At 35.3% G+C, this 24,124-nt stretch overlaps 1 protein-coding gene across 3 annotated transcripts in view; it reads left to right on the top strand.

Annotated features, from left to right (window-relative positions):
* The window catches only part of DMD (dystrophin), a 1,854,428-nt gene that overhangs the window by 508,174 nt on the left and 1,322,130 nt on the right, over nt 1–24,124 (top strand). For all 3 annotated transcript variants that reach the window (XM_031673322.2, XM_072956638.1, XM_072956633.1), the window contains 3 exons: nt 6,591–6,779; nt 7,382–7,563; nt 23,596–23,746. In XM_031673322.2, the coding sequence (XP_031529182.2) occupies nt 6,591–6,779; nt 7,382–7,563; nt 23,596–23,746 (522 nt within the window). The remainder of the gene's footprint in view (nt 1–6,590; nt 6,780–7,381; nt 7,564–23,595; nt 23,747–24,124) is intronic.

Below are 24,124 nucleotides of genomic sequence, written 5' to 3'. Positions count from 1 at the left end.
TAATAATTTTACTTATTTTCATTTATTTTCTGAGATATAACTAACATATAACATTAGTTTTAGTTGTACAACGTATATTTGATTTATGTGTATATTGCCAAATGATCATCACAATAAGTCTTGTTAATGTCCATCACTACAGTTACAAATACATTTTCATTTAATTTTTATAAAGTTAGGATATTTTGTGAAGGTGTTATTTGATAGATTCTGAATCCTTTTTTCTTCATTAGCAGAGAATTACCAAATTGTGGTAAAAATGTGCGTTTTAGAATCCAAACACCCTGGTTTTAAATAGCAAATGAGCCAATTACCGTTGTGGCCTCTGGCATGTTATTTAATTTTTCTGGCCCCATTTCCTCAGCCTACTCTTCTCTGTCATCCTGACCTGTTGTGAAAAATGATATAGTGCACATTAAGTGCTTAGCAAGTTGACTGACACTAAGTGCCCAGTAAATAATGGCAGCTGTTGTTACTGCTATTGTAGATGTAGTTGTTGTTGTTGTGATTGTTGTTTTAATATTGCCATAACAGCAGGCCATAATTTTTCCTAAATTCTCATCAGGGCTTAACTTTAACCTGAATTTCAGGCACAAGCAGTATTAAAAATTACTCATTGAATGGTATCATTAGATTGAATGTCATGTACAGTGTTGCATGATGGATTAATTTCTCGTAAATCACTTCTGTAATCATTTTTCACACTTTGAATAATACCCTGGTTTACATGTTGTATCTCAGAAGAAATGCAGTGGAAATGAGGCAAGAATATTTCCAGATACTAATCCTGGTTCCTCTGAACTGTTCTTTTGTTATTTAGTAAAAGAACCACTTGGTTATCCCTCTGTAATCCTTTAGCTTTCAAATAATCTTTCACTGAAGGATAAAAAGATTATAGAATGCACCAAAAATTTCACCATCCATGCATTGACTTAGATGCTATAAAAAAGAAGTATGACACATTTAAAGGAGCTAAGTGATAACATTTCAAATGTTCTTGAAACATTTATACATTCAAGAACAATAAAACTGTTTTTATCCAGGTTAAAACTCGTATCACATTCTAAGGTTGAATTTGGAGAAGTTGCCAGAATAGATCAGTTTCAACAGAAATATAAAACTACTCAGTGATAGATTGTGCCCTCTGGAAACGTCCCAGCTATTTTTCTAAGAGCTTTGTGATTTGCTGGATTGCTGGTTTCACTACCTATATGTTGCCATTTGATGACTTATCTCAGTTTGAATTGCCAAAATCATGCTTCTAAAAATACACACAGCTCATTCAACTGTGTTTCCTCATAAAAATCGCTTGCCATTTCAACGAACATTGGTCCCCAAATACAAGCATTGCAGAGCATTTCATGGAAACTAGAATGCGCTTAGCATTTTATATGCATCATCACTTATAATCTTTTCAACAATCCTATGGAGATTTATTTTTATTTTCTTTATGTTTTACAGATGGGGAAACTGAGACACAGAGAGGTTAAATAGCTTACACAAGATCCGATAAATAGTCAAATGGGTTTAAAAAAAATACTAATGTAGGGAATAGTGTGAAGGCTAACACTCTGTTTTATTATAATTTCTGCTACTAGAAATAAGTTTCCAGACATTTGTCCTGGACATTACCGAACTAACACACAGACTCACTTATCTTCCCTCATTCCTTGACTTTTCCCCTCTCTACTCCTTCACCTTTATGCGTTAGCAACAGCTTTAAGGAACATAGGTGATGATGTCTAGTAATTCTTTGTGCAAACGGGTAATAATTAAGCCTCTGAAGAACATGGATAACGTTGAATAAATTTTAGTGTTCTTAATTTTGAAAACAACCAGAATTGTTTCATCCATCCATTCTTACGCCTCTCATCTGAATCATTATTTGCCTAATGTACTGCAGAGAAACATAAACTACTGTGATAAAGACAGAAATTAAAATAAGAATGAAGCGTAGGAAAAAAAATTAGTTCTAGTACTGGCATCTCCATTCATGAAATGACTAGTATCTCTTTCTTATACATAGTTCTTTTCTTGTAAAAAGCAAAGATCAAATTTCCTAGAAAATTCCCTTTAATGCCATAATATGTATGAACTAGCCACAAGTTTAGGTGAAATATGTAATACTGTGACAATGAATATATATTTTGGGAAACTAAAACCAAAAGCATAAGCCTCTCAGTGTATATTTGTTTTGTTTCCAAGTTCTCTTTTAAAGATGGATTTATAAAGAATATGTGTTGTTCCAACGGTTTTACTGAAAATGTGCAAATGTGTAATTCAAGCAAATTTATTCCTTTATGGGTTTGCCTGCACTGGAATTCTAGAACCATTTCCAGTTTTGTTCCATGAGCTATAGAAAAAAATTTTTTTTCATCTTGCCCCAAAATATGTACATTTATACATAGACATACATATATATATGCGTATCTGAAACAAAAATTCACAAATAAAATTTAGTACTTAATATAAGTGATACAGACTGGTATTTTTATTCTATTTACTTTTAAATAGAATATTCCTGATAATGACCTAGGAAATGTTCATGATCATGACCCACTAAAATAATTTCATGAATCGCTGATAAATCATGACTGACAAATACGAAAGAAAAGTGGTCTAGAGAAAGAAAGAATTATTCAGATCACAGCTGATAATTTTGACCATAATCATATGTGTGTGTGTGTGTATACACACACTGTCTTTGCAAAGTATTTGTTTTCTGAACATCCTCAGACAAAACTTTTAGATTCAGAATTTATGAATACTAGACATCATGTCCTTGAGTATAAAGATTTGCCTTTTAAATTTTTTTTCCTAAAAATTCAACCTTCTGTAAATAGTAGTAAATCATGAAGTATTTACTTTTTTAATCCAAATTATACAATAGTAAAAAATAGTGCTGTATTACTTGAGTAATAGTGTTGTTTACAATTTATCATTTGCAGGAGATTATTTGAACTCAAGATTGTTAATAATTTTTAGAACTTTTAAATAGGAGCTGGATTGAAGTTCCAGTTCCAGAAAGGTTTGATTTAATTGATGTTTGCTTGTAGAAGTTTCACCAGTCATTTTTTCTGCAGAAATTACCTGGCTCTTGAAATCTGGACAGTGACTTAAGAACGTAACCTTGGAGTAGGTTGTGTCTCAAAATGGTTCTTATGTATTTAAGAATCTAATAATAATTATAGCTGTCACCTACTTTATTGGGTTCTTACACAAGTTTAGGCATTCTGCCAAACACTTTATATACTCTCCTTTAATTCTTACTGCAATCTTAGCAAAGTATTCCTGTTCTCATTTTACATAAGAGGAAGCTAAGGCTAAGGATGGGGCTAAGTACCTTTTCCCAGGGTGACACAAGACCTCAGGTCCAAGTCACGTTTCAGACACCGACTGTTTTCCCCTATAAAGCCCCTGGTTTTATAACCACATTCTACTGTATACAATAAAGCTCCCATCTTTTCTCACCTACAACCCAGACAAGGCAAAATGTCCGAGATTGGATTGTACTTTTTTTTCCCACCTGTACACAGCCCAGTGAAAAATGAAATATAAAGCCTCTTGTTCAAAAAGCAGAAAGGAAAGTGCTGTTAAAATTACTAAAATATAAAGCTGTTTCCTTTATTCTATGGTCATTTTCTCAACTTGTCATGGTGTTTTTTATTTGCTTTTTAACATCGTACTGAATAAAGAAAATTAAAATTTTAAAGTATTAGCTTGAGTTTTACTGCTCTTCGTTATATCGTGCAGTTGCAGTTGTAAATGCAAATATAAGATCATTTAACTCAAGCAGAATCACCACCATTGCACAATTTGTATTTCGTAGCTTGTGCATGCATATGTATTTCATTCTTAACGTGGAAACATCATACAACTAACTCAGCCGTCTTTTATTTCACTTCTTGATAGGTTCACATTCTATTGATATTCTCTACCTTAAGCTTACTGATGAGTAAGGAAGGAGTGAAAAGAAAGGAACCATCTTGCCCTATCTTTTCCTTTCTTTCTGTGTCATCAATTTCACTATTAATGGTTGGCTAATACAGGCAAGCAATACGCGTAAGGAAGGATATGATAGGGTTCTTTGGTTGTTTGTGTTTTCTTAGGATTGCCTGATTTCTCCATCGGAAGCAAGTCCTGATTCAAACAGAAAGCACAACTTTCTGGGGCTGTCAGTGCAGTGCCCTCAGGCACTCAATCCTAAACATACTTACGTGGAGCTCACTTTGAGTCTGCTCAACTCTCACATCTGATGGGTCTACCAGAATTATAGGCTTATGGGACACCAGAAACACTGTATGCAAATGGAGCAGACACACATATTGTACTTACCTACTCTGTTCATGGTCATACTCCATCGCCCTATTGGACTTCACTTACAAAACCCAAGTTCCAAGATAAAATTAATAAGAATTTTAAGATGTAAATGTCAAGAAGCAGATAAAACAAGCAGGGGGTCTTCCTTAGCCTTGGGCACCATACAGCTGCTCATGTTGCCTAACCATGAAGCTGCTTCTGTCTACATACATCTCCCAGGCTAGCTTTTGGTGACTTTTTTCCTGTGAATAATGACTTTGATATTTACTATGTATAGTATTTACAGGTAGAGAGGAGGGCTATAGCATGGAACTTGTTCTGACCCCTAAGACCTGCAGAACTTGCTTTGACCTTGGGGAGGGTCCATGCAACTAGCTCTCTTGGGACACTTATTCTCTGTTGGAGATACTGGAGTTGGGTGATTTTCACTTATAAGGATGACCTATTTCTGCCACTTCTCTAGAGACAGGTGAAGAATGCATCATTTGATGAAAATATTACACCGAAGACTGTCACTATATTTTTTCGTCTTAAAGGATTTAATAGTTAAAGAAATATATAATATTAAAATTTCAAAATTAGAACATTTATCAGAAGAGCACCATTAAGTTGGTATAGGCAGCTCAGTGGGATAAGGCCCAGAATTGCTGGGGACTGGAAATTAAAAGCAGACATGCCAGGGCAGAATCATCAAAAGGATAGATTTTTCTCTAGACAGGATCGTGAAACCCTCCAAGTAGCTTCTGGTTGTTCTACAATGCCTTTTGTTTCCTTTGCAAAATCCTGTTTGTTAGGGTCCAGTGCTTACTTACTATGTTTAGGGTATACAGAAAATTTCCCTCCAAATATTTCTCCAATATTTTTGCTCTAACTACTTCAACAATTTGCCTGTGTGCCTTATCCCAGCAGGAAGCCCTCTTGAGTTTGGTCTTTCTCAGGACTTTTAAAGCCCAGCAACCTACCATGAGTGCACATGACCTAAGAAAAAAAATTCTGCAGATTTTCTTATTTGTTCAAATTCTTACTATTGATAATTGCCCTAAGGCTAAAGCAGCAGACACACAGGTTATCCCAAGAGCTCTCTCTTATCACTTAGTAGTACTGGTCCCATAGCTTCTGAATGTCTGTAAACACACAGACAGATTTAGAGGTCAGTATTCCATCTTGGAAACTACCCTCTGCTCTAGACGTGATTTTCTTGAGGTCTCCATTACTTGACTTGAGATCGGGGAAGATACGGACACATGTAGCACTCCACAGGAATCCTTCCTCACCAGAATGCTCCAGTCAACCTCCTTGCTTCCTCTTACACACCTTTGAACTAGACATTGGATTAAGGGTGGTGGGACAGTTTTGTGGTCCCCTATTAGCAATTCTTTCATAGGTAGCCTTGATCTTCTTTTTACAATTATGAACACTTTGGAACCATTGTTCTCTGCTTTAGGGCCCCAGAAGAAAGTACAAGATAAATGTTGGGAATCTCACTTAACATCCTGCTAAATAAATTCAATAGCAAATACTTCATATTTTTCTTTTCGTAAGGTGATGTCTTATTATTTAAACCATGGCCTTCTGGAGATAAACACTTAATTCATGGAAGTCATTATACCATTAGAAATTTCAGATGTGTGAATGAGGTATTTCTTTTTAAATTTTACCTCCCCACCCTCATTTTCATACTGATAATTTTTTTGGTCTGTAAATTCTTAGAAATATTTCATTAGGGGCCCTTGGGAAGTATCATTGCAAAAATTATATAAATATAATACCAGCAATGTATATGTAAAGGATTGAAAATCCGAACTGAAAAAGTTTACCTGTGGATGAAAATTCATGACATTTACATACTATGGAGGGGGAGGTAGTAGAGCGCATGCTTATCACGCTTGAGGTCCTGGGTTCAGTCCCCAGTACCTCCATTAAAAATAAACAAGTAAATAAACAAACCTAATTATCTCCCCCCACCAAAAAAAAAACAAAGAAAAGTACTAGAAGAGATGATGTATGAATTCACTACTTGTAGTAATCCAGAAGAGCTTTAGTAAAATAATCATTTGAAGTGGATTCCAACTGCCATTTGAGAATTTGTGTCTGTTTGTGAGGATGTTAAAAATGCAGGCTTGTTTATCATGTGTCTGCTGTTCGTGTCTCTGATAATGCAAGTGGACATTTCTAGCATTTTAAATATTTCATTCAATTTATCATTTAATGTACTGAAACAGTCTGCAAAGATACTAATTGTATAACACCCAGTTTGTTTTATTGTTCAGCGTTTGGAAGCTCCTGAGGACAAGTCATTTGGCAGTTCATTGATGGAGACTGAAGTCAACCTGGACAGATACCAAACAGCTTTAGAAGAAGTACTCTCATGGCTTCTTTCAGCTGAGGACACATTGCAGGCACAGGGAGAGATTTCTAATGATGTAGAAGAAGTGAAAGAACAATTTCACACTCACGAGGTAAAGGAAAACATTGATGCAACAAAGCTCATGATTTATAATGTCTCCTTTTCGCTCAGTTATGCTGCAAGATGCTTGTATTTTGGTAATTTAGTGTTTCTTTTGAGATGGAGGCAAAATAAATGTTATGTGTTTGGGATTCCAATAGCCAGCTTTGGAAGTTCTCCTTTGGAGAAAAACACTTGAAGGTGCTGAGATTTGATTTTGCCAGTGACTCATACAGGCATATGAAAGCCCAGCTCCCTTCTCTTGGGCTAAGGTTAATGTTGAGATAGAACTTACACTCCAGAGTACATATGGGGTATCATGCGGAACTACCCCCAGTGGGAGATCTTTCATGAGGTGACACACCTGGGATCTCTTCCTTAATAAATCACTTGCACACAAGTCCTTTTCTCAGGGTCTGCTTCTGCAGAACATGACCTAAGCTAATAATTTTCCTCAATTTGTACTAAACACAGTATTGGGTTTTCTTAAAGAAAAAATTAAAATACTTTTATTGGGAATATAGAATGGGCTACGAATTTAAAACTGCAAAAAACAATCAAAACCACAATGATTTCCTTAGAGCGTCAACTTTTATCAACTTCTTTCCTTGTCAGGGGTACATGATGGATCTGACATCCCATCAGGGACGAGTTGGCAATGTTCTCCAATTGGGAAGCCAACTGATTGGGACAGGGAAATTATCAGAAGATGAAGAAACTGAAGTGCAAGAACAAATGAATCTCTTAAATTCAAGATGGGAATGCCTCAGGGTAGCTAGCATGGAAAAACAAAGCAAGTAAGTCTGTTTTAAATTTCTAAAAATAATGAGTTTTGGAATCTTACTATTATTTTCATGCACTTTCTTGTTTAAGTTTGGATTCTTAGTTTTTCCCTAAAGTGTGCACAACTCTTGTTCAGGGGCATTTTGGTTAGATTTTTATGTCTGTTACATGTTGATTTTCACTTATGTAATTGATGTGGAGATGGAGAGAAGGACCACTATCTGCAGAACTATACTGTAAAGATTGCTAAAATTGTTGTCATAGTATTTTCCAAATTTTCTTCAAAAATTAAAATGTGAATATAGAAGACATGGAAGTATACAAAGAAAATCATACACATAAAGTCACATATTAGGTACAGTTGACAGGAAACTTATCTTCTGAAGGAAAAGCTCCTGAAATATTAGTTTCTCATATTTTTATGGAAATCCTCTTGAAAGAATCTGTTTGGAAATCCTTCTTGAAGTACTTGCATAGTTGTGGATTATCTTAAGAATATATATTGACTTAATCAAAAAAGAATTTTTCAGACATTTCTGAAAATGGCATATTTTTTATAAAGGTAACAACAAATAGATCTCATCATTCTGGATGTGTTTAATTTATATTGTTAGGTGTGAGTATTCGTGTAGAGCTTATCAAGACAAGATAGATTTATTTTTAAATGAAAAGAAATGAATTGTCAACTGTGGATTTGAATACATTAAGCTAAAGAAATAGTCCAAGTGCTTTAAGTTTACTTAACTATTATTTATGAAGATTAAAACCTTTAAAATAGGACCAAAGAAACTCATTAGATATGCTGTGAGGATTGCTATTCCAGTACTAAATTGTATTGTGACAATAGGGAGGGGAGAAACACATTTTAAAGCTCATGTATTCTGAAAGAATAAATGAAGTATATATAAAATAGAATTTTCAAAAATATTGACATTCCATACCAGGAGATACTGATCTATGCATATTGACTTTTTCCCTAGACATGATCATTTTGACAATTGCAACTCACTCTAGAGTTGAAAATTATAATAGCCATGTTATAACTATTAAGACTGCCCCCACCCCATGCCCAAGGGTCAACTAGTTTTCTCCACCCATGTATCATCATAAATCATAAGATATAGAGCCTCCTGCTTGTGGTCATATGCCATCGTTCTTCAGATTGCAATTTCCATTTGCACAACTGTACAACTTCAACAGAGCAACCTCAGACAACATTTGTAAGTCTTTAAAATCCAGGCTTCTCCTTTACTGCCTTTCCCATAGTGGCCCCACTGTCTTTGCGTTTGTGCATTCTGTTTCTCCATCCTCTTCTGGAGGCTAAATATCTTCTTTGTTCCTCACTCTCTTTTTTCAGTAAGACTAACAATATGGGATTAATTATTCATACTAAGAATTAATTAATTGCAGCTTAAAGATTGAGTTGCAAGAGAAGGTGAATTCAACCAAAAATTAAAATCCTAAGCTATGAATCTGTTATTATAACTTTTGAAAATAGGTTAATTTAAAAAGTCTCTTTGTTAAAGTGATGTGTACCATTAGATGATGGATGACACCATAGACACATACATGGATGACCGTGTACGCATACATACGTGTGTAACTTCCTCACCTGTGTTCCACTGGACAATGCGAAACCTAAAATGGCCAATATCACTAAGCTAAGATTGACATCAAAAGGTAGTTTGCCCTTTGGGAAGTTTGGGACACTTTGGTTTGTGTGTAGGCTTTTAGAATGATTATCAAGAAGGCAAGGGCTCCCTCTTAGCTGGCATAGCTTTTGCTTAAAAAAAATAGAATTGTTAAAATGAGACACTAATATGGAACTGCTTGTAGCCTTGTCTGGACGATTTGTTGAAATATAGATACACCAAGTATTATTTAAGCCAAGAAAATTCAGAGAACTCTTGTGAGTTTGTAAATAATAGTAAGTCTTAAGATACCACTTTTACTAACTTTGTGAGTTTTCATGCATTAAATTTTAAATGAGATAAGCCATTGTGCAAAGTATGTTGGACCTGACTTTTGATAGATTTCTTTTTTTAGCAGAAACAAAAAGCTGATTATGACAATATTATGATGTCAGTATTTAAAAAAATAATAATTCTAGGTTGTATTTAATGCTTTATTTAGTACATTGCTACCTGTTCAGTTTTTATTATCATGGCCATGATGATGATTAGCTTCAATTTGGAGCATTACCTATTGTTCCCAAACGTGATTACTTAAGAGTAGGAAGACTTAGTAGATTGCTAGCAAACACAAATGGATTAGTCCATACCTTTCAGCTCTCTTCCCCAAAGATAGGGTGTGGCTAGACCCAGTCAGAAGCCATTATCCCTGCCTATGTATAGATTTAGTGATGAGAGGAATGATATTAGGTTTGTCTACGCCTACAAGATATAACGAAAGCCATGCTAGAATTCTTAAGTTGCTCTATTATCACAATATTGAAAAAATGGTTGGGAATACAGATAAACTGCTAACTAAAATCCATGAATATGTACACTTGTGAATTATAAGTGTTACCTAACAACATATCTACCAGCAGTTATCAACTTATATTTGATATGTATTCATTGTGATATATATATTACTATGTATATAACACTGTGTAACAGTGTGTGTATTTGTATGTAGCACTATCTGTATCTGTATATATGTATAGACACACACAAATATTAATGAATATTGATTGAGTGCCTCGTGATATTAGATACATTTCAAGACACTGGGGATACAGTAATGATCACAAGAGGCAAGGTTCCAGATCTCATGAAACTCCAGAGAGGCTGACATCCAGTTAAAACAAACAAACAAACAAAAAACTACAAAAATACCAGATAGGAATACATTTTCGGAAGAGATTAAAAGTTAATATGATAGAAAGAGTTTGAGGGGCTGCTTTAACCTTTGTGATCCAGGAATGTTGTTTCTAGGGCGGAGTCATTGAATTTGAAATTTGAATGACAAGAAGGAACCACCATTTGCAGATCAGGAGGAAGTAGCTTGAGGCAAAGGGAGCAACCATTACAAAGGCCCTGAAATTGGATAGTTTGGTTTGTTAGAGGAACCAAAAGACCAGCAAGGCTGGAGAGTTGCAGGAGGGAAGATTAAATGTCTGAGATGTGAGATGGGGTTGGAATATAGGTAAGGGTCTTATCATATATGGCAGGGTCAGGGTCAAAAATAACTGCTTTGAGTTCCAGCATAAGGGCAAGAAAAAGCCACCAGAAGGTTTTAAGTAGGGGAAAAACAGGTAAAGAAAATGTCAGTTATGCCGCTGGAAGAAGACAGGACAGTTATAAGATCAGTGCAGTAGCCCAGGTAAGAGATGCTGGTGTCTTGTGCCAGGTGGTGTTTGTAATAATACATGAGCATATTCTACTATCTTAGCCCAGTCATTAATTTATGAACCACTCCTGCTGAATTGATTTTATTTCCTTTTTCACCTAACAGTCCAGATATTTTTTCCCCTCTGGAAATAGGCATCCTTACCTGATACATACAGATGCTACCTTTATACAGATTGTGTCTAGGAAATTCTATCTATGCAACAAACCATTAACACTCATCAAACGAAACAAGTACTTTTAAAAATACAGAGGTAACAAAATGTTCTCATTTCTAACTTATGCTAAATCTGAGAGTTCAGGTCTCACTTTCTCTAACACCTGTTTATGTGAACTGGGCAACATACTTCTCTCCGTGGTCCTCGGTTACTGATTTATGAAACAGCAGCAGTTCTGGGTGCCTGGCAAATCCCTCCAAAAGGTACTGGCCAAGGCAGGGTACAAAAAAGTACATTGTGAATGCAAAATTATTACACAATGTAAAGACTGATCATCATTATAAATAAGATGACTAGTCATGGGTTAATCATTTTAACCATACTGTATAACTTTGCCTTATGTATACTTTTTACTCTTTTTTTCCTCCAGCCTGTTCTAATTGCCTTGCTCATTTTTCCCCAAAGAATATGTGTGTATGTTTTCTGTGGGGGTAGGGGGACACAAGCAGGGTAATTAAAATTACATGTGAAGTTCTATTTTTATTACAAAAACATTTAAAAATCTTCCTTGCAAAGGAATCTAAGTAAAAAACATAAGTAGATGCTTCTTTATTTCCTGCCTCCGTTTTTCACTCTATTCTCATTTGATTCTTTATTTATTAATTTCTTTCCTCTCCAATTCTAATTATCTTCATGGACATGAATTGGTGATGAAGCAAAAGCTAATACAGTAAAGAACTTTGTTAAGATATCTCTAGCCACAAACTACTTTGGCACAAATATGCTGCTCTTGGTCAGTTACCAATCTTTAGCAATGTTTATGAGATCAAAATGAAAGAACTGAGTGCCATTGATTGCATAATTAAAATGAAATAATTAAAGCAAGACAATGTCTGTTGGCATGCTTGAGTTGGAAACCTTCAAAGGAGTAGGCAAGATGATTTTGGTTTTGTTCCATTTTAGGCTGCAGAATACCCTTCGGGGGGTTGGGAGGTGAGGGAGAAATAAGAAAAAGACAAAACTTCCCACTGTGGAAATACAAGAAGACTCCTGGTGTAAGGACAAGAGAAGATTTTCTTCTCTATGAATAAACTAATTAATTTGATTGAAAAGTGCAACCTGCAAAGAGCAAAAGAGATTTACTGTGTTTTCTACAAGGACTCATAAAGATGAGCACAGCAAGTCCCATCACCTTCTCTGATAATTGTGGTTAGGACATGCAGAGGGAAACTGAAACCTTTGTGATGGTGAGGGAAAAAGTCAGTAAGGAGGCTAAGGGAAGTTGTGTTCTAGTTTACATCAGCAGGAGAGATATGAATAGTATCTGGGTGAAAATACAAGCCATAACATTAGAAATAATTGTGAATGTCCATCGACACTTTGACTAGAGAGAAAAATTTGTCTAAGAAGTCTGGCTCATCTTTTTTTCCCCCAATGTCTGCTCCAGTCTTCAAATGAGATAATTTATGTGAGAGGGAACAGAGCAAAAGAGGTGCCAAACAAATGGGTAGGGTGTTTTCTCCCAAGAAGTGACTTAACATTGCTTATGTGAATATCTGAATGAGTGAATAAATAAATTAATTTCTTAAGTAGATCTAATCTGTTAAATGAATTTGTTGCAGTGACTATTTTAGCAGTGCATAATCTCAGACTCTTACTTGTCTTAGCACGGTTTCATTAATTCATTATTTAATTCTTCCAATCGTGTTAAAATAAGAATTTCTTGCAGATGAAGGTGGTGCAAGAACCACTGGCAACAGCATCACCTGAGAACTAGTTAAAGATGCAAAATCTCAGGCCTCGCACTACAGAATCAGAATCTGCAGTTTAACGAGCTCTTGGGTGATTCCTAAGCACGTTAAAGTTTGAGAAGCACTGATCCATTTGAAACCATAGTAGAACAGTAAAAGTTCATACTCCTTTGTAGACTGCTACTTTCAATCTCTTCTGTCCCTATTTTTCTATCAACTGAGGTGGACCAAACACTTTAACTACTTTCTTAGAAGCTCCAAAAATGGTGCTGGTGATGTCTCATTCAGTCCTCAAATGTTGACATCACTTTCCATGGGTGATTTATAGAATAGCAAGATTCTTGTGAAAGAATATACAATAGAGACGATGTGAGAGTGTTGACAGTTCATTACTGGCCTAAGAAGCAGCAGTTATTAACAGGAGGTAATTTGATTAGGCTCAAATTGATATGACCAGCCATGAAAATCTTTTCCATAAATAATACGCAGTTAAAATGTGTACACTCCCTGTTCCAATAATGTAAAGTATGTGCCTCTTACACTTTAAATTATAAACAGGGAAGCCAAATCTCTGCAATTCATAGAAATAAGAGTCGAGAGTAGCATTTTTTGGAACAATGCTTTTTCACTAAGATAAATAATGATAGTTAGAAAATTAAGCTTAATCATTCATTCATCTAACTAATAATTCTTATCTACTATGTTTCCAGCACTGTTTTAGATACTAGGGAAATATCAGTGACCAAAACAGACTAAATCCCTCTCTTACTGAGCATGCATTCTTAATGGGAGAAGACAAGTAAAAAACATGTAAAATATACATATTTTATCAGATGGCATTAAATGATCGAAAGGGGAGAAAAGGCAGGGTATAGATTTAGAGGGTGAAATGTTGTGTGTTATTGTGTATACTGGGCAGTTAGGGAAGGCCTCTCTGATGAGATAGTATTTAAGGAGAGCCCTCAACAAAGGGAGGGAATGGCCGTGCTGATAGCTTTAGCAAAGGGAAGCCAATGGAAAGACCCTGAGGTAGGAGTAAGCTAGGCATGTTTGACAAAAGGTCAAATGCTCCCATTCTGATTTCTAACTAAAAATGATTCAAATGTGGTTAATGGACTGTCTAAACAGGAGCAGATTGAATGGAAGTTGACATTTTTGTAATCTTAATTCTGTTGTTTCTGCTTGGGAAAGGGTGTGCATTTTTGTACTCTATCTTACGTTTGCTTGGTAATTGATACCACTTATTCATTCCAGAAATATTTATCACGTGTCTTCTATGTGCCAGATATTATCTAATGACATAATTTTTGAAGTTCAAAGTGGGCTTCTATTGCCATAGAAATGAATATGATCTCAGAGTGTCAACATACCCCATTCTGACTAGTGATAATTTAAGCAGTCTTCCAATCATTGTATTTAAGATTCATCCTTGGTTTGTGATGACATCTGCGAGTTGCTCCACCCACTTTCTAAGTATATAATCAGGAAGATTGAAATGAGCATTGTCATAATGTATCTGATGTATCTGCCACAAGAATCTTTTGCATCCAGCCATGCAGCTTCTTTATTGTGTTATTGTTACTATTTTGAATTTATGCTTTCAAAATGCAAATGGATTTGTGTTTTGAACTGTTATCTTGCTCTGGATAATTGAAGAATATCAATAATTAAACTGCTGTTGGGCTATATGGATAGAGGAATAAAATAGATCTATATTTTGAAAAAAGTGGTTCATTTTTGTTTCACAGATTCTTTTTTAAATGCAGTGCTATTTTTCACATTCCAGTCAGTGGGAAAATAAATATTAATACATGTTTTATTTTGAGGGAGGGTTGAAAGTTTCATTTTTAGTATTGAAAGGGAAACTTTGCAGGTGAATTTTTCCTAAAATATTTATTGTGAGGTTGTAGACTGAAAACAGTAGCCTCCAAGACCAGGTTGCAGGGTGTAATAAAATGTTAATTATTAGAGTTAGTAGGAGCTTTTGAAAAATGTGCATGAGCTGTTTTCCTTGCTTTCTCCCCTGGCCCAAGATATCAGTGTACCGACTGGTGGGAGTGGTATACTTGTAGAGAGGAAGATGAACACCTTCCTGTTTTGGGAAAAAAGAAATTCTTTGTGTGATTCTGTTAGACCTTTCCCTCACTTCATTCTCCAGTGGAAACTACTGCTATACTAGTGCCTGAGAGTTCTAGACAGAAGACCAGTCCAGTGTCAGGATTTACAGCTGGGTGTTTTAAGGTGTGATTAGAACTTGGAGGAAAGAGGATGTATTCATTGAGGCAGGGAGGTGCAGGGGAGCAGGAGGGATTAACAACCTGCACGGATGCTGGTGATAGAGTTTTAGAAATTTAGCATGGAAACTGGGAGAGGTTAGTAGTGGAGGTAGTGATGATGGTAGAGGTGACAGTGATGGTGAAAGTCTTGTACGTTTGTGATCATTATATTTATCGGATTCTTAGTTTTAAACCTTGTGTTTCACAGGGCATTTGTTGAGCTTTGATAAAAGTTCTAACCTTGAGAGTAGAAACATACTAATGTGCTTCACATGGCCCATTTATTACTGCCATACGACAAAAAGCCTTTATATGTTTGTACCTGCATTAGTGAAACTTTTCTTTAAATTAATCAATATTGCTTTTATATTTTAAAATAGTGTTTGCTTTTTTCTCCTTTGCCTAGGCTATATCATGTTTTCTGATTCTTGCATTTAATGAAACATTATAAATATAAAAAATATCTGGTCATTCATTTTACCTTGTCACTGTATGTTTGAGGGAAACTGGGTCTCAAAAAGTATTTTGTGGTTGCTGTCCTTAACATAAAACTCATGCTGAGTTGCCTCATTTTGGTGAGAAGAAAAGAGTAAAATTATCTATTAGTAACAATCTATAAAATCCCACTAAATGACCTTTTTCCTTCTGTTTTTCCTTCTTGATTATCACTGACATCAATGAAATGAAGAATAGATATTTAGTCATCTCTAAAAAATGTGACATTAGTACCGACAATGTAGCATGATGGGGAAGCGGGCCCCAGGGCCAAAACACCTGTTGCCTGCTTTCCCACCTCGCCTTGCTTGCCTTTTGACACAAGTCAATTTTTGTTTCCCCATCTGTGAGTCGGGGCTAGTATCAGTTCCTTCATCAGCAGGATTAATCAAAATAATACCTCTCTATTGTCTGATACATGATAAGTATAATGTGTTACCAGTAAAATTTTCTTTAAAAGTCCCAAATTGTGTGAGGTCAAAATGACTAATAGATAATGTACTACTTATAAAGTATTACTAGTTTATAAATAATTGGGTAAAGACATTTCTATGCAAGGTAAAGCTGAAGACCAATGGAATCATTTTCAATCCTAGGTGTTCATTGGAATCCCCTGGCTAGAGACAGCTTCCACTAATTCACCTTGATGTGATAATTTGAATAAACACTGGACTTAAGCATTACCTTCTTTGACCACTTTCTTAATAGAGTAAAGGAAACAAAAAACCCATATAAGAGGGTTAAAATAACTACATAGTTAAACATATGTCAGCATTTTGTGAACATCTGGTTGCTTGTAAGCAATTACTGAGCTAAAATCAGGACTATATAATTAAACCATTTTACTAAAATTCTCAAGCTAACAGTTTGAATAAGTAAATAAATTAATTTTAGTTTTTATCAGTGTGATTTTAGTTACTAAATGGCATGCAGGTGAAAATTTAAAATGTGTTAAAAATTCAGTTTCTCTAATTCATACTAGTAGCCCTCCCTTAAATCGGATGCATCTTATTGACAGTTTAAATCTTGGGATTGTATTGTGAATATACATGTTAATTGAACATCACCAGTGATTCTTTAATAATTTAGAAATTAACAGTAATATTTTGCCTCCTTTCATTAGTTCTATTTCTTATTTAAGAATTGCATATAAATAAATAATTATGAAGTCCAGGACACTGAGCGTGAGAACTTACCTTCCAAAAGAGCTTACCTCTCTTGGTAATTTCATAATTTTTAATTGTATCTGCTAGGATTTATAAAGTCTATACTTTTACATATATGATTATGTTTTTGTAAGTATTTTTATACTTTTTAAATAATGTATTTACCATAAAGTCCAAGAAACACTATTAAGACTATCAAATATAGAATGAAATTAATGAAAACATGTACACTTGTCATTTATAGATGCATGTCTAGAGAATGGGCATTTCAAAAAATGCTGTTCATATTTATTGCTAGATTTCTTAACTCAGGATATCATTCCTTATAAATGTCACATGACAATGAAATGGTATGGAGAATGAATTCCAAATAAGGATTTTTTGCTGTTGTCAATCCAATTATCTATTGGTTTAGAGCTGGCTGATATTGTAGCCACTAGCCACAAGTAGCTATATAATTGTGAATTTCAATTATTCTAATAAAATAGAGGTGAAAACTCACTTTCTCAGTCATACTTGCCATATCTCAAGTGCACAATAGCCAGTCATGGCTAGTGGCTATAGTATTGGATAGTGCAGATCTACAACATTTAAATCATTGCAGAAAGTTCCGTTGGGCAGTACCCGTTCGAGAACAAATGCCTTCCCAAGGTCCAACAGAGTCTCTGTTAGGCAAATCCTATGTTTGCATTGATTTCTTTCACGTTCATGGAGATAATGCTCCTGCAGTCGAGCGTGAGGTGACAGGCAGAACTCCAGTAAAATTATTTGAAGATGATATTCCTTAAGATGCCTTTTAATGCAACTAACAAAAAACCCTAGCTCTAAGTGGCTTGCAGCATTATTCCTGAAAGTCTGATCCATGCACCCACATTATAGGCATTCCCTGGGCATTTGTTAGAAATGAAGAATCTTAGGCCCCTTCTCAGAGCTGCTGACTTAGAATCCATAATAGGACATACTCCTTGGGTGATTTCATACGCACATTAAAGTTTGGGAAGCACTAGTTAAAACCATGAGAGTGTCTATTGTCTTATATTACAGTAAATCCACAGGTGGGGTAACGAGATCATTAAGTCTGACTCAGTTGTGCCATCAAAGTCCCACGTTCTTTCAGTTTATTGGTTTTGCATATCTTTGTCTGACCTCAGATGCTTTTACAATTAGAAGTTGGCTGCAGTAGCTCCTAGCAACATATCCTGTCATGCTTTGCCTCTAGACTTTGTCAGGACCATCTCCTGTCCAGAGCTATTTTATTCCAATTCCATTACCTCCTTTCTCTAGTACCAGTCATATATTTATGTTCTATTCTGCTTTTGATTTTATGTCCCTTTCTAAATGACCACTTGAAAAGCATAAAATGAGACCAAGAAAAATGCACTCTTTTCTTGCCTGTGGGTGGTAGATTTTTATTTTATGAATTTGACAAATTTCCCTAATTTACTTGCATCTTGAGACTATTAGTTGGAAATGTGGACTTTCTTCCTCATTTTAGTAATATTTTAGGTTGCACAAAATGAAGTTATCATTTTCATGGAATAAAAACCTCAAATATAACTTCATATGATCCAACGTAATACAACATTTTATCCATCAAGAAGGAAAATAATTCAAGGTTAAGAGCACAGACTTGGTTCACAGCTTAGCACTGTCATGCTATCATGTCACTGGCTTAACACGTCACTGAGATACATTGGACAAGTTCTTTAACCGTACCAGGTTCCAGTGTCCTCAGAAATAAAGTAACAACAGTATTAGCTACCTCATTAGGTAATAATGAGGACCAGATGTCATTATTCAGCATTTTTCAAGCATAAGTTGATCATGCTCCACTTTCACAATCTCTTCCATTTTTGCAGTTGTCTTTATCATTATATATTTAATACTTTTCCTTGAAATAATTAATTTTTACTTAATTTTACTTAATTTTTCATCCTAAGCTATATGATTTCATATATACAGTAAAACCATATATATACACACTATATAAATATATCTGTATATACACACATACATAAGCTCAGTGTGTGTATACACACACACAGTAAAAATAACTTCCTAATGAATCATTTTGTAATCTATAAATGGCTTGTATATCATCCTTTACAGTTCACTGAAATAGTGCATTTAATGCTTAACAGCAAGGTTATCACATGAAAATGTTGAATACTATTAGCCAAAATACTTAAAAATTAGTTCTAAAAGACATTTTAACCCAGGGGTTAGTTAGCCTCCTCCTTCCCTGAAGTTACCCCTTCTTCTACCACATTTGAAAAAGAGGGCATTTATGTTGTGAAATTCACTAAACTGACCTTCAGATAACAGTGCATCCTCACAGTTACTTCTTCCTTTCCTCTGGCGTTGCCCTGGGCTGTTGCTCACTTCCTTGCCACTCACCCCAGAAACTCTGGTCTAATTCACCTGCACGTACTGGTGCTCTCTCTTCACAGGCCTCAGTGAGCGACGGAAGCCTAGCACCTTTCACTACCTATTAATTCATTTCATGTAACCACTATGCAGAAAGCAGTAAGGACAGACCAGACATTACTGAATATTTAGACTATCTAAAGTAACACCACTGGAAAAGAACAACATTTTTTAACATTATATTAAAAGTAATTGTTCCTCAGTTCCAAAGAAAAACCATACAGAGTTAAGCTCTTCACAGAGGTTCCCTACATGGACGCCATCTTTCTTCCCAAACTGTCTTATTCCTAAGTTTATTTCTTCTCAGAAGTTTCATCCTTAAGAAAGTCTTATCTGCTCCCTTGGGTTTTCTCTCAACCTAGATTCTTGTTATTCGAGCTGTCATCCATGGCTCAGCCACATTGGCTTCACCTGGAAGCTTGTTAGAAATGAAAATTCTCAGGCCTGACCCCCTGAATTTAAATCAGAATCCTAAGGTGTTCTGCATGAATATTTAACTGTGAGAAGGGCAGCAAATCCAAACACCTGTTATAGGAGCTGGAAAGATGACATAAGTGAGTGAAGTGAGTTGGGTATAAAAGAGGATAACAATGGTGGGGACTATGGCAGACTCAGAGCTCACACTTGGTCTGTGAAGTCCAGTTGACATTCAAGTTTAAAGATGGTTGCCATGTGGGAAGGCAGGTTTAGTGTTGCTAAATCCTGGTAGATGTTTTCAAGAGTGTCCACGTGTGCGATCTGTAGGTGATGTCTCATGATCTTTAACTATTAGCAACAATTTCACTTTATTTTCAATTCCTTGGAGGCCAAATCAGGCATATAGACTATTTGCCAATATCTAGTCAAGGCCTATGGTCCTCACCATAGGATATATTTACATAATTAAAACATCTTCTCAGGACCCTTTCCACAAAGGTTTTTTTCATGCTGATTGGCATCACTCTACTACCACACTCACATCTTTCTGTTTTCAGACTTTAACGTTAATTTTAGGCTTCAGATATATGAAATCCCTGACTTTTGGAGCATCAGATCAGAAGGATAAGAATGCAATAATCTACAAAACAGAAACAGACTCACAGACATAGAGAACAAACTTACGGTTACCAGTGGATAAAGAGGGTAGGAAGGGATAAATTGGGAATTCGAAAATTGCACCTCTTGGGGAGTGATGGAAATGTTAGCTATCTTGATTGTGGGGTATATACATGTATCAAAATTTATTAAAGTGTACATCTGAAATACGTGTAGTTTACTGTACAGGAACCATACCATAATAAAGGTATTAAAAAAAAGAATGTAATAGTCTCATGTCAGAATAACTCCAAATAACTCCTGGGTATTGGCACTTACATAATATTAATGATAAATTGGTCTCAACAGAGTTTGGGTGAGTTGTGGATGTAGATTAAACTATTTAGAGCAGTCATTCTCAAACTTGAGTGTGCGTCAGAATCATCTAGACATCTTGTTAAAACACAGATTCCTAGGCTCCACCCCCACAGTTTCTGATTAGTAAGTCTGGAACAGGACCAAAGAATTTGCCTTTCTAAAAACTTCTCAGGAGATGGAATGATGCTATTGGTCAGGGACCACACTTTGAGAACCGTTGGTCTCGACAGGGAAAGCAGGGATCTTTTTGGCTGGAAAACATTGACATGATTGTGCCCATCATTAAAATATTGAACCACACAGGCTGTACACAGACTGTCCCCATACACCACCTGCCACCCAACCATGCCAGCCCCTCCTCCAAGAACCTTTGAGTACACATTCCTACATTCCATCTATGAAAGATGCAGTACATGATCAAGTGCTTATGGGGACATCCATTCTTTTTGATTAGTCCCAGTTTATAAGATGAAACCACTATTAAACATGAAAGAGTACTTGAAGTTCAGACATCAGATTTTCAAGCAGAGCTTCAATAATTTCCAGGGCCCATGGATTAGTGTAGAGTATGACATTGTATAACTGTCCCACACCTTATATCATCAAGCTGTACTGGCCTTTCTGATCAAATCTGATCTTCAGGACATATGCACAAGTGGTTCCTTCTGTTTAGAAAGTGTTTACCCCTTCCTCTGACTTCAGACTTCAGAGTTAGTCAAATATTAGTGCTTCAGAAGAGCCTTTCTTTACCTCACACACTCAATTCAGTTAATCTCATTTCATTGCATGATCACAGTTATGATTAACTAATGGCCTAATGAGGTATATATTATCTATGGCTTTCATCTCCAGAACATAAGCTCTGTGACTGTAAGGGGCTGTGTGGGTCTTTTTCATCTCTCCATTCATAATATCTAAGTACTCCATAATTGTACGTTTAATAAGTGTATGACTCAGTTCTTTAAGTCTCAACTCTCAGGCTGTGTGTTGTGTAATGACACCATTTGTAATGACTCCAAATCAACTCACAGCCTCTTTTATGTACTTTCTGAATGTGTATAAATCTAATTATAATGGTTTCCTTGTACTGTTGTAATTGTTGATGTATGAATCTCCATGAAAGTCTCTAAGCTACTTGCATATAAAGATAGGTATTTTCTCTTGTCCACTCCTAACAAATAGGAGTTTCCAGCATAGTATAGAATTCAGTGAATATTTGATGAATGTAATATCTGTTCAAAAGCAAAAAAAAGATTAAATGATATTTTAAAATGAAAAATCCCTTATTAACCCTAACAAATGTTTATTAGACTTGAGACATTTCTTTAAGTCTAAGTAATAATTTCTTGAGTTTTTGAAATGTAAGATTTTTAGCTCAATGTAATGACAAACTGGACAGGAAAAACAACAAACCCAAAGAATGATATTGCAATCAATTCTCATGAAATCTTATTATCAGGTCAGTTCTCAAGGGATAGACTGACCCAATAAAGTAAAAGATTTATATACCTCACAATGCCACATGGTGTTCATTGTCTAAGGAACTTAAAGTAGCAACTTTGAGTTTTTGCTTCCACTTAAGTGGATGCTTCATCTATGTTGTTTCCCATAAAAAGAAAATGTCTACTTTTTCTGCTTGATAAATGAAAGATCATTCTCAGAGACTTCTGATTGTAATCAGGCACACTGTAGTGTGCCTCAGGGGACATGTGTCTTTAAAAGGTGAAAGATATAATGGTAAATGGTGTAATCTAAGTTATTGTAAACACTCCCAGTATGTGTATTTTGTATGTTTAAATATTCTTACTGCTGGAAATGTCTGGTAAAGATTTTATAAATCACAACAGTAAATTTCTAATTCAAATTATGTCCTCCTTATTAGCATTGTAAGGTCAGTGTTCAGTGTACTATGGTTTTTAAAAATACTTTAAACATGCCTTCATAAAAATTTTTTACCTTAAAATAGGTACTAACATTTTTAATTTCAGTCTCAAATTTTTGTTGAACTAATGGATGAAATAACCTAAATTTTAATTTTTATACTTACCACGAAGTTGTGTGATTGATAGGCAAGATATTATTTCATGTCCCTGATGCTGATATTCAATGGACAAGGTTTAAGAACTTGGTTCTAGGGCATAAAGCCAGGCTGTGAACCAAAACCAAGCTTTTGGACTTGAAATCCATTACCCAGCCCACCACTGTGTACATCTTTGAAAAAACATTCTTTTGCTTATCTATTTCTATATAACAAATGACTCCAAAACTTAGTGGCTTAATACAGAATTTCTAATTACATCCTGATTCTGTAGATCATGGGTATGGGTAGGGCCCATCTAGGTGGTGGTTCTGCAGTTGTGGTATGGCTGGGGTCACTCACTGGGCTGCATTCGCCAGGAAACTCAACTTCTAAGATAGCATTTTATCCTCCAGAATTACTCTCAACATGGTCTCCGGTCATTCAGTAGTCTAGCCTGGTCTTCCTTATAGCCTGGCAGCTGGATTCCAAGAGAGGATACAAATGCTGTCTGTTATTTTATAGCTTTTGAATGGAACTCATACTCATGTAGTGTCACTTCTATCATATTCTGTTGGTCAGAACAAATGACAAGTATAGTCCATATTCATGAGCATGGAAAGTAGACTCTGTCTCTTGATGGCATGACAGAGACTTTGTGGCCAAGTTTTATCACCACACATATTAAAATAATAGAAATATAAACAAATAATTGCCAAGATATACTAGTAGCTGAATTGCTAGAGATGGCCGGCACTTTAGGTGTTAGGTTCACATTTAGTTAGCTGTTGTGAAACTTTGTAAGAATTGGGATGTGTTGGAGAAAGAATAACTTCAGAGGTGATTGATTGTGGGCTTTATTTACCATTCTTCTTAATGTCGAACAGATTCCAAACAATGTGAACACACCATTAGTTATAAATGTCAACACTTTTACCTAGTAGTAGGTGTGATAACAGTAAGTAAAGTTGTTTTGATAGAGGTAGTAATGGGCATCTTTCAAATTTTCAGTTTACATAAAGTCCTGATGAATCTCCAGAATCAGCAACTGAAAGAGTTAGATGACTGGCTAACAAAAACAGAAGAGAGGACAAGGAAAATGGAAAAAGAACCCCTTGGACCTGATCTTGAGGACCTAAAACACCAAGTACAACAACATAAGGTTTGTATATATTTTATGCTATTTGCCTTCTTCTGGAAAAGAAACTGCATATATGTGTGTATTATGTACATACACATGTCATGGCTTACAGATAGGAAAGAATTAAAGCTTCAATTGAGAAGAGTTTTAAAATAATTTTTAACTAATACTTTTTGCAGTATATACTTTTTCAAGTACAAAATGACTAGGCTTTTCATATTTGAGAAAAAAAATATATTCCTAGAAGAGAACAATGCTGGCCATGTGATTTATTAAAGTTTTGGTTTCTTGAAAGAGGGTCTCTGTAGGGATTATCTATAAAGTAAATTTAAGTAGTAAGACAAGAATTTGTTAAACGTATTTTTACCTTCTATTCATAATGTCTTGGAGCAAGCCAAA

This window comes from Vicugna pacos, chromosome X (assembly GCF_048564905.1).
Source record: "Vicugna pacos chromosome X, VicPac4, whole genome shotgun sequence".
NCBI classification, from domain to species: Eukaryota; Metazoa; Chordata; class Mammalia; order Artiodactyla; family Camelidae; genus Vicugna; species Vicugna pacos.
This window is presented reverse-complemented; position numbering and strand designations above follow the sequence as displayed.